This window comes from Phocoena phocoena, chromosome 15 (assembly GCF_963924675.1).
Source record: "Phocoena phocoena chromosome 15, mPhoPho1.1, whole genome shotgun sequence".
NCBI classification, from domain to species: Eukaryota; Metazoa; Chordata; class Mammalia; order Artiodactyla; family Phocoenidae; genus Phocoena; species Phocoena phocoena.
In genome coordinates, this window is record NC_089233.1 from 20,376,218 (window position 1) to 20,388,378 (window position 12,161).

The following is a 12,161-nucleotide window of genomic DNA, read 5'->3' on the forward strand; positions in this document are numbered from 1 at the left end:
TCACCAAGGCCAGTGAGAGCGACCCCGACTAGACCCACAGCTCTTCCTCTCCCGCCTAGTGCTCACGAGCAGCAGCGTGGCAGGAGGGAAGCCAGGAAAGGAAGTGGTGATGAGGTACAAAAGGAGGAACTGACATCTTTGGGTTTTTAAAACATAAATTCCAATCTAGGAAGTGGGAAAATAAAAAGGGAAAGAATTCATTCTGAATCAATGGACAGAGAAATATGGCTTACTAACCCCACATTCTGCATACAATTTCATATAAGAGAGGGAAAAACCCACCCCAACTCATCACAACGCAGTCCAAATGTTTGCAACCAAAGAGTCATGAAAATATTTCAGGTGAAATCACTTAAAAAAAAAAAGAAAGAAACCAGAAAGCTTTTGATCATTGCTTTCTAAACAAAATTGGTAGATCTACTCTCAAACACACTTAAGAGTATTCCACACAACATGTTCAGAATTCAGATTTATTGATTTCCACCATATTGACTTTTAAAAATGGTATGAAGCTGACTGCAAGAAAGGGAACTGGTGATTTTAAGTTAAAATTAAGCTAATGGTGAAAGTACATCACCTCTGGCTTCAGTCACCACATCACCTTAGATTGGATATAGATTTTTTTTGAACAAAGTTCCAGAACTCTGAAATCCAGGGATGCTGCAGGCCTCTCCCAGCAATGTCCTTCACTTTGGGTCAGTCTCCTGGGCCAGAGGTGAAAGTGCTTTCAAAAATACTGCCATTTCCCCAGCACAGTGTCTTTGATTGCATCCACATATTGAGTTGGAACCCAGTACACCCAGTAGTAAGAGGCTTCCGTGGGGCCCAACTGAAACGCCTGGAAGGGAAAAAGGAAAACCAAGCGGTACTTCAGAGGTCGGGAGACTGAGCAGACAGCACAACAAACAAGGGGAGGGCTGAGAAGTGAATTAATTAAAAGGGGAAGGGGAAAAAAAAACTGTGCACATGGGGAGCATTCTCCTGTCAAAAATAAACGGATAAATAAAACATAAAAAGGTGGGAGAGTTAAGCACAGCCGATCCTAAAGCGGTGGTTCCCGAACTCGCGCGTGCCGCAGAGCCAGCTGGGGGCTTGTTAGAACAGAATGCTGGGCTCCAGGCCTTCAAGTTCCTGGTTCCAGAGAGGTGGGGCGGGGCCTGAGGATCTGCATCTCTAACAAGTTCCCAGGTGATGTAATACTGCCCATCTAGAGACCAGTTTGAGAACCACTGCCCTAGGATAACTGTCACACATGCAGGAGGAAACAGACATGAGTGTTCAAAGCAGCACTGTCAGAAATGATAAAAACCTGGAAACAACCTACATATCCATCAGTAAGGGAACGCAAAATTAAAAGTGACCTACTCGTATGAATACTAGATTTACTTTTACAAGGTATGAACTGGATCTAGAGTTAATACAGACAGATTGTAATGTCGAACCAAAAAAATGCAAGTTGCAGAACGATACATACCATGATACCATTTATGAAAACTGAAAAAACACAAAACAATACTGTAGCTTGGTCATGGATATACGTGAAAATAAATGCACAGAGATGGGAAGGATCCACGTGATAAATCATGATAATGGCAATGGGGGGAGGGGAAGACAATGGGGACATATTCACTGCTGGTATATTTTCTTTTATTTAAAGCAAGATTGAAAACAAGTTACAAAATATTTACAATAGTCACTTCTTGGTGATGGATATATGGGTTTGTTATAGTACTCTCAGTCCTTTTCTATGCTTTTTAACATTCCTCTAAAGTGACATTCCCCCCCTTTTCTAAGGTGACCTGTGAATCTAGCTAGTGAGATGGCATCTGCAAAGAGGGAAATAAACACTCTCATTAGGACAAAGGCCAAGGTGCTACTTAATGGCGTTTAGAAAAGAAAGGGGGCGATTAGAACCCACCTCTGCCAGCAATGACTCCAGAGAGAGATCAGCATTTAAACTAAATACAAAGGCATTAGCCGTCCACACCACCTCCTTAAAAGATGTCCAAAATGGTCCACTCTACTTGTTTGAAATCCTTCTTCCCAGGCTGTCTGAAAACTGGGACTGCAAACCCTACTGGGTCAAACTGGTGAGACAGATGTTTCGAAAGGGAGTGAAGGGGCCCAACTGAAAATATTAAAATCCAACTTTTAAAACAGAAAAATTCACTGAGCAGGCAAAACAAATCACCTGCAATCCTTTAAAGACTACAGAGACTAGGGGCGGAAGGGCCGCCCGAGGGCCTGAAAGGAGCCCATGTCATCGTCGCCACTGCCCGGAGGACACCCATGAGCTGTGCACCCAGGGCTGCATGGCCAGCCATGGCCTGACGAAGCCCCTGAGCTGACAGACCCCGACAGGGCAGCAGAGGGGACACGACTGGCTGACCTCCTAGAGCCAGGGGACCTGTCATCTGCCCAGAGAGAACCGCCATACCTCGAGATCCCCTTTTCCCGGACCTCCCAACACCTCCCTGTGCCGTGAACCCTGGAGGCCAACCCACAGCTCAGACCACTGGCTCCTGCTCCTCCCTGGGCTGGGCCGCCGCCGCCGTGGCTACATCACTGTCACCTCCTTAGCGAGCAAGGGAGGCAGCCCCGCCCGCACCCTATCACCGCTCAGCTCAGGTCCCTGGCACAGCAACTTCGGAGCAAGGTGGCTGAACTTCCTTTTTAAAGCAGTCCCTTCAACAGTGCTGGGAAGACAGGTGTCTGCCTAAGCTGCTCGGGGAGTCTCGCCACGGAACTCCTGCTCTGTTCTGCAGACCTGGGGAATGCCTCCAGACGTGCTGTCTGGGAAAGAGCAGCCGCTCTCTTTAGAGCACAACTCCTTGCTTAACCAGGTCACAGACTCCACCCTCCCCACAGGGTCCTCGGCCACTCGAGGGCTGCCCTCTGGGATAAGCAACATCACTGCAGAAAGGGGCAGCCTGGTGCCCTCACAGACGCCAAGGCGAGTGGGAGGTTTTGTGTCATACGCAAGACAAAACTTAAAATGAAGACCCACAAGCCATTAACCTCCTCTTTATATTTATTTTCCTGGTCTAAAAACAAAACATTACAGATATGAGAGATGCAGCAGAGATAAAGTGTCTCCCCTTTAAACTGCTGGGGGCGGGGTGCGGTTTGCAAAATAAACAGAACGAGGAATAGGTCACGGAATAAGTTCTAAGAATGGGAAGACAACATGAGGGTCTTAACCCTGCGCGTCTTCTCAACACTGAGTACTCTCCTCAGTGAAACATCCATCCCCTGTTGGAGGAGCAGAAGCAGGAGTCTAGGGAGGGCCAGGCCACGCCGGCTACTTACCATCATGTGGTAGTCTTCGTGTCCTTCGATAGGTTCACTGACCACATTTTTAATGGAACCCATGGGCAATTTCTCAGTCCGCTCTAAGTTAAGAGGGATTACAGTGATTATTAAAGGCCCCCCTGCTCTACTCCTGTGACTCAGTAGTCCCTCCTCAGGGCTGGTGGCTGGGGGAATCTCTCCCCACCCTCTAGGGACGACGGGAAAGATCTGGTCAGTGCACCTCCAGCCCTGCTTGGGAGTTGGGAACTTCTCAGGAGCAAATGGGGAACTGGACTTGACAGAGGTATATTAAAGGTTTCTGAGAGCAGAGGTATAGCTTGCCTGGTGTTACCCTGTAACGTCTGATGATTAGTAAACACCCACGAAATTCCTCTGCACCCTTATTGCCAAGCCCAGCCCTGGCTGAGGTCTTTGGCACCTGGGATAGCCAAGGGGACCAAAAAGAGGCAACTGCATGCCCCTGTGACTTGTACAGGAAGGGGGATGCTTGGGGCTTTAAGACCAGTTTCTATCCCTTGATCCTGCTCACTCACCCTCCCCCCCATTCCCTCCCTTGGTCCCCCACCCCTCCAAATACACACACTTGAAGAAGTTCTCTGAGAGCATTCATAACCTCTTACGATTAACACTCTAAATGCCACTTATCACATGGGGTGAGAAGACATTTTGCAGCAAGTTTAAGGATGGCAGGTAAGAAAGGAGGCAGCGAGGGATGCCTGGAGTGAGATGAGACTGGAGGTGAGCCGAGGGCAGCAGGACAGGGCTGGCGGCAGGAGAGGTGGGGGCACCTACACAACAAAGCCACCGCCCAGAAGCAGCAGACACCTCAGGGAGGAGTTCTCAGCACATGGAGAAACCAAGCTGGAAAACTCATTACAGGCTTTGCAGAAAGCAAAATCTGGAAAACGAATAAGTTGACAAAACAAACCAGGAACTCAGAGCCCTGACCTGTCGTCTAGTTGGTGACTCGAGACATGTTACTTCCATCCTGTGGGCCTTGGTCTCTGAAAAATGGGGATGAGGAGATGGGACCTGAAGATGTTCATTCAGATTTTGACTTTCAGTGGCTCTAAAACAGTGACCCACAGGTAGGACCTGACCAGCACTTATCTTTAAGATGGAAACTTTTAAAAACATCAGCCATTTTGAATTGTCCAGAGATTTCACGCAAAAATATGAACTTCTGGCTTCTCTTGAAAACACAGAAGATTCAACAATCCTGGGCCCACATTCCTGAGCGACAGCAATCAGCTAGATTAGAGACTCGAGTTCCCTACGAGCAGGGCACATGTTCCCCCGAGGCGGCTCCACGTGGTCACAGGTCCCAGTTCCTGCCTGGAGCTCGTTCTTCCCCCTCCACTGGGCCTGAGGCTGTCAGTGCTGCCTTCTACACACGCTACCGCAGAAGCCCCTGAGTGCCACTCGGTAAAGCACCCCATCGAGAAAGAGGCCAACTAGCAGCTGGGATGGTCACGTCAGCAGAAAGATGAAGCCAGTGGCTGGCAGCCAACTCCCAGAACAAGCTGTCCTCCTCGGACAGTGCTGAGGACACCCAGGTGACAGGACTACTGGGCTCCCAAGTGAGAAGAAAGCCTGAGGTACACTGACACAGCAGTCTGGGTGGGAATGGAAAGCCCGGTCTTGGTCAACCCTTGAAGACATGAATGTTCACAGCCAGGCTCTTTAACAAGGCTAGTGAGTAATGCGGCTCTCAACAGCTCTGAAGCCCTGATACATCAAGATTCTTCTAGAGCTCTGCCTTTGTGCCAAAGCAGAAAGGCAGCTGCTCCTACAAGCTGAAATAAAACCTCTAACTCACGTGTGGGAGGTTCTCTTTAGCCCCTGCAGTTACGATGTTGGTTCCTATACAACTTCATAACCTGAAAACACTCCCTGAGGAACCAACGAACACTGACACACTTAGTCCTCGTCCAGCTCCCCTGCCTGCACCCACCCTCTGGGCCAGCATCCTTAGCCCCTGCCTCCCATTAGGCTGCCCGAGTGAAAGTGCAAGCCTAGGAAGAGGCAGGCTCTCAGCAAGTCAATGCAATGGTGGAGAACTAAGCAAAATCACCTGCAAGGTCATGAATAAGTGACGACCTGACAGAGGCAGGGCAGCTCACAATTAAAAAAAACTGATGATGTGACAGGCTCTGCAGAAGAGAATGACCTGCTAAAGGGTTCAAAGGCCCCTGGGAATGCTGGGAAAGCCCTGAAATATTATGCACAACTTGCTTTGCCCATGCAGTTAGAGTCGAAAGTGAAATGAAGACTATAGCAAGGAATCATAAACTTGTTAGAAAACTCAAGCATTTTGGCCATTTCAGTCTTTGTTCATTTTAAGAATCAAGATAGGGTTGAAAACAAGAAAGATTTTCATATTTCACATGATTAAAATCTCACTCCCCATCACCCCTACTCCAATTATTTTCCATAAAACTTTGGTCCCATTTTAAGCAGAACCATACTAAATGGCCTGTCTCTGAAACCAAGTAACCTCAGACGATGAGATCCCCTATACTTCTCTTTACCATTTACCTCGAACACTGAATACCTACAGTGCTGGCCAGAAACAGGTGAATTAGGCATGTTCGGTTCCCTCCAGGAATCTAACAGGGGAACAGACAAGTCAGAGAGTAATGAGTGCTCTGCGGATATAACGGGGCTCTCTATGAACAGAAGGGGCAGCAATTCATTTGGAGGGTGGGGGAGATATCAGGGAAGGCTTCATTAGGAGAGCACATTTAGGTAGGACCTCGGAAGACTTTGTTAACAACAGGAATGGGAAATAGGCATTCTGGGTAAGGGCACAGCAATGAGCAAAGACATGAGCTGTGCAAAGCACGGTGGGAAGCTCAGGGAGTGATGCAGTTGAAGTACGTAGGGCACAACAATGCAAGTGGGGCAGGAAGTGAGGTCAGAAACTTAAACTGGGCCCCATCGTTGAGAATACGGGACACTGTGTTTAGGCATTTGAACTTGGCCTTAAAGAGCGCAAGGTTTTTGAGCACAGGAACCAGTGAGGAAAAACCAGTACAGAAGATGGGCAGGACAAAAGAGATCCCAGATGGGGCAGGGATATAGGTTAATTTGCTTTAACAGACCAAAATTTGAGACGCTAGGAGTTAACAGGCACAACAGAGTGGCAAAGAAAGGGACACAGATAATTCTGGAATGTAACTGACAAGATTTTGAACCATCTGGGGGAAGGGAGAGGGAGGACAGTCAGAGACACTTCCCAGCAAAAAGCAAGCCTGATTCACAGGCACAGGCAGGGTAGGGGCGGGGAAGCAGAGGGCAACCAGGCAGGGAAGGAGGGGCAGGTCCCTAGTACAGGGGCAAACTCTGATCTACAGGAGCCAGGCAGGTGACATAAATTAATAAAGCTGGCTACAATAAAAGATAAATGAAACAGTGAGGACTACAGCATGGACCCCCTGAAACCACTGCTCAGCTCCGTCTGATCGTTGCCATGTGAAAATGCAGGTCCAGAATGGCTAGATCTTTTGCTTCTTTTCAAGAGAAGCACAAAAAAAAAAAAAAAAAAAAAAAATCAGATCCAGTGAAACCTCCCGATTTTCACAGATTGTGTGTAAACTCATAAAACCCTTGTCTGTGGACTAGACCTGGCCCTAAGGCCACACGTTTGGAACCTCTGGTTTTGGCTGCAACTGAAGAGCCAATGTCTGATGGATTGGTCCTGAGATCAGACTAAAAAGAATGAGGGAAGAGGGTCCAAATAGAAGGCGAGCATCAAAAAGCAAAACTGAAAGCCAGGAGCACACAAAGCACAGTGGAGAAGGATTTCAGAATGAGGAGCAGAATTGCACCCAAGGCCACGCCCTGCAGGGTACGAGAGGCAGTGAGCCAGGAAGAGGTGAGAGCAGTCCGTACCTTTAGTGCCGATCCACAGCTGGTCTTGTTCTAGCTTAAAAGTAAGTCTCACTTTTCCCCCGGACTTATTGTACATGCCAGATAAGGGTACAGCTGGCAGGCGCTCCTGGAGACACAAGAGCATGGTAAGAGAGGGAGGAACCAGAAACAAGGCGAGACAGGAAAAGAAGACGGGACAAGACTCGAGGACCTGATTGCAGGAACCTCGGGAAGTCAGAAGGTGAGCCTGGTTCCTTTTCAGAATGCTCACAAAGGAGTTCGGCTTACCTGGGCACCCTTAACAGACGGCATCACATCTTCAGGTTTTCCTTTATCCAATACTTTCCTGTGTTGCTATAAGTCAGAAGAGATAATTAAATGAAACAGCTGACTGCATTTTGGTCTATTATTACCTCTTTGAAAAAGAGAAAAGAAAGCCTTAATGTTTTGGTTCAAAAGCTTTTTGTGACTACAGATATGGGTCCTTTGACACTACAGAGCAGTGCTGTCCAGGAGAAATTTCCATGATGGAAATGTTCTCTATCTATGCTGTCCAAAACAGTAGCCATGAGTCACCTGTGGCTATTAAGGACTTGAAACGTGGCTAGCATGAGTAAGGAACTGAATTCTTAATATTACTGAATTTTAATCAGCCACATGTGGCTACCACATTAGACATCAAAGCTCTAGAGCAATCAGGATTTCCAGATTGCTAATTCAAATAAACTCTACTTCCTTCTCCCCCTCCCCCGAAATCACCACTGAAAGAATTAATAAACATCAAGATAAGACAGCCACAAAGGGTGCTTGCTCTCCTGGCATGTACAAAACAGGACAGCCGTTTCTGTCAACTTAAACTCCCAGAGAAACCTATAAGGATGCTGATAATCAGCTTAGCTGCCCTAGAAGGGGCACTCCTTCAACAAATGGAGACTCAGTCCATTGCACAAATCTTCCCCATAACCCCACCCTCAACCCCAGCTAAACAGAAAGCTCAGGAGCCACATTTCCAAAGAGAAATGCTGATAACTCTAAAGCCTGACATTAAGAAGTCTCTAACCCCACTCCCACCTCAGGAGTCTGAAGCAGCTCGTTAAGGGTTCTAATTAGGCTCATGGCCCCCTAAAACTGTTTCTGTCTGGCCCAAATGCCTGAGTCTTGTTTCCTCTCCATCTGTGGCTTTACAGGTACAGTCACTGTCTGGTCAAGCTAGAACTGTAGGGTAACAAGTGGGTAGAGGGTAAACATTTAATCGAAATTAAGGACCAGGTGGCCAAGAGCCAGCTTAAACCCGCACCGGCATGGTGGAAACCCTCTGGCAGGAATAAACTCAACACTGCCAGACTACTAGCAAAAGGCCACTCTACATATCAGCCCTAGATTCTTGAGCAAGCTGATGAAAAGCCAGGAGAACGGGTCCCTCTCAGTAGGCCACGTTATGCCTCATAACCGGCATCAGGAACAAAGCTGCGTGGATTAGAAGCCTAACTGGACTCACACCTCACAAGTACCTTTTGAAGAATTTTCCCTTCACTGTGGAGAACACTTCTAAAGCCTGTTAAGCTACCGTTAGTAACTCAAAACCTGTATTTAAGAGGCATGTTATGCTCCAAGGGTGTAACCAGTGGGAAGGCTCATTCATGTCTGACATATTCCTATTTGACAAATTCATACACTGTGGCAGGGGAAGATATGAAAATGGAAATGCACTCATTTAGTTACAAGACATTATCATCCCATATTTAGAGGCAAAAGTGTCCAAATAAACACATTTTAGATGTTAATATAGGTTTACAGCCTCTTATCTGAAACCCTAAGGACAAATGTTTTGTACTTTATAAAGTCTAAAACTTTTAAGAATTTTATGCACGAAATGCAGTTTTTCTTTTTTTTCGTAATACAGTTTTAAACTACACTACATAATATTCTTTGTGGAGTCTAGGATAGTACCTTGTTACCAAATATGTTAATATTTCGAGGGCAAAACATGACTATTCACACTAATTCTGATCAGGTTTTGCTGCCAAATTTATAAAAGCACTTGGGTTTTCAGACTCTTTTGGGGTTCTGGAAGCACATATAAGGGGTTACGGACCTGTAACAGAAAATTGTGTCCTTCTCACGCTGTTGGCCATGTGCCTTGGTGCCTAAGGTCACTGAAACTGATGTTGGTCAAGGTTGGTTTACTCTCCTCAGGATACAGATTAAGTTGAGAATATCTATTTTCCTGGAACACATTAAGAGTAGCCAGGAGACTCCATAACTACAAGTGGGGTTAGCTGGGTGATAAGATCACAAGTGATGGTTCTTCCAATCAGTTCCTTCCACAGTGAAACACGTTTACTTTTCCCAATCACAAAAAAGAATCCGAATGGCTACAATGAGCACAAAACAGGCTGGATCTCTTCCATCCAAAATGACCAACAAAGCATGTAAAAATTCAGGCCATTTCACAGACCAGGAAGAGGGAAAAAAGAAAATCAGCAGAGTTATCTTCCTAGTCAGCTTCATTTGGCTTCCTGAAACAGTCAGTTTTAGAGGAACCTCTGAAAGCTATTGATTTCCATGCCTATCCAGAAAAGGGCTTGTTGGCGTGAGGGAAGCCACAAGCCAAAAAAACAAATGCAAGCACTTGTGTAAAATGGAGGATTAATTCCAACAGTGGCATTTTTCTCTGGCACTAAATAGGAGAGAAACCCACATCTGCTTCATTTTAGTACCTGGTCTAAAGCCTGCCTTTACAAAGGCCTTATCCTAAAGTAGATAGACTTGAGACACACTGACCCGCCAGATGAGACAAAGATGCAAATCTCAGGTAGTTGTCACCTCCACTCAACAGCCAGCCGCACCCAACTGCTGCCATAAATTTCCATCATGGGCCCTGTCCAAAAAGGAGCTTATTCTAGAAAGGATACAACCAGCCTAGGCTTGAGAGGACAAAGCCTCACACTTCCCAGGACCAACAATCACACGACAGACTCACTTTCTGCCTGCACAGAGGCTCCTTCTTGTTCTCTTCGGCCTTTGCGTCCTGCTGGGCAGCATCTTTGGGTGTGTTCACTGCTAAAACATCATTTATCGTGGAGCCAACCACCATGATCTTGGCTCCACTGGTGACTTTTATTTCTCTCAACGTCTTATCCTCAGGGACAAGTCCCTTATACATGACTTTCTGCATGGCAGGCGGGAGACCTTGAGAAAAGGTAGAGGACAGTGAAAGGAAGAAACGAAAAACATTCTTGCACAACAGACCCGAAAGTGAATACTGCTCTACTGCCAATTACTTTTGTGCACTCAGGCAATTCACAACCTCTCTGAGCCTCCAGAACTTCATAAGAGTAATGACAATAGTACCTTCTGTATAAACTCATTTTAAGGACTAAGATATGATAAATACGGAGCATTTAGTGCAGCACCTGGTATTTAATAACTGATTAATAAATATCAGCTATTATTCATTCCAAGTTGTTCCTCAACCATCTTGTGACTCAAGTATTAAGTGAGAGTCCACAAACCTCAGCGACATAGAAACCAATAAGGTTTCTGTTTTTATGGAGCTTACAGAATACGTGCAGAAAATGTAAAAAGAAAATCATTTCAGATGGCAAACTGCTGTAAATAAGAAAAAACTAAGTAATACGAGCATCTGTGAAGGGACCAGCATGAGAGCTAAAAACAGTGTTTCCTAAACTTCCCTTATTAGAAGTACCTGAGGCATTTGCTAAAAATAATTCCTGGCCACATTCCAGACCCACTGAATCAAAATCTCCAGGGGGAAGGGCCTAGGAGCTGTAAATTTCACAAGCGCCTTAGGTCATTTTATTAGAGATGTTAGAAGCACGAATTAGAAACTTGGGCCGAAGAGTCAGAAATGGACTTGAATCCCAGCTCAGCCACTGACTAGCTCTGACTTCGGGTCTCATTTTCCCCACCTGAATAACAGGCACATTACTACTTACTTGGGAGGACTGTTGTGAGCATTGAGAACGCTGATGCAAGGAAAGAGGCCAGCGCGGTGCCTAGCACAGCGTCAACACTAGGTAGGTGAAGTGGGAAAGGCTGTCAGAGCCACGGGGATTACCTGTAATCGAGTGAATCTTCTGTTTTAGCTCGGAGCCTGTGCTATCCAGGGGAAACTTCACGTCGTGCTTAGTCTTGTTCCAGATGATCTTCAGGTCCACCAACTCCCTGCCCGCGCCGCCGCCCGCGTCCTCGCCGTTGCTGACCGAGGCCTGGGCCGCGAGGTCCCCAGGGGGCTGGGCCGGGGCAGGCTGCAGAGTGCCTCGCGCGGCGCAGGAGTCCTCGGCCGCCGCCCCCGCCGCGGCTTCGGCCTCCAAGCAGCTGAGGGACCGCGCGGGCCCCTCGGTCGCCACGGTCTCGGCCTCCGTGTCCATGCCCGGTTCCTCCATGCCTGCAAGGGGGTTAGGGGGTGGGCGCTCGCCGCTGGCTGGGCCTGGGACCGGATTCTGCCCGGGCGCCGCCGGACCGCCGCTCCCGAGCCAGACTGCTCCCCCCGCCGCGCCAGGCCGCATCCCCCAGGGGCTCCCGCTTCACCTCGGCCCGACCCAGGCGCCCGCCACCCCCTCCACACTCACCATCCGGGGCTCCGGCCGCCGCCATGATGATTGTGTACAACACCCACCGCTCCCGCAGAGGCCGCCGGGAAAAGGCGAGCTGGCTGAGATTGGCCCCGGTAACAGCCCCTAATCGCGCACAGCCTGGCCGGAAACAGGTGGAGGTTTCTATGGAGACCCGCCTCCTCCGCTTCCCCGGCCCGGCCCCTGCCACGCTTTAGCTTTCAAGAACCCGGGGGGCGGGCCCGGGAAATCGCCCGCTCGCTGGACTCTGCCCCCTAGAGGCTGAGTGGGACCGCAGTCATGCAAGGGGGCGTGGGCTTGTAGGCTAGGGGGCCTGCGCCTTTAAGGGGCGGGGTTGCGCCTGCTGTGGCGGAAGCGGATTTGATGGGAGGAGTCCCC

The 12,161-nt window shown here is 48.1% G+C and overlaps 1 protein-coding gene across 1 annotated transcript; it reads right to left on the bottom strand.

The window, feature by feature from the left end:
- Positions 1-456: 456 nt before the first annotated feature.
- On the bottom strand, positions 457-12,024 carry UBFD1 (ubiquitin family domain containing 1). The gene is made up of 7 exons (XM_065892606.1): positions 11,781-12,024; positions 11,267-11,596; positions 10,169-10,377; positions 7,474-7,539; positions 7,207-7,312; positions 3,310-3,392; positions 457-838 (listed from the first exon to the last, which is right to left on the bottom strand). The coding sequence occupies exons 1-7, from the start codon at positions 11,803-11,805 to the stop codon at positions 728-730; spliced, it is 930 nt and encodes a 309-aa protein (XP_065748678.1). The 5' UTR covers positions 11,806-12,024; the 3' UTR covers positions 457-727.
- Positions 12,025-12,161: the final 137 nt, after the last annotated feature.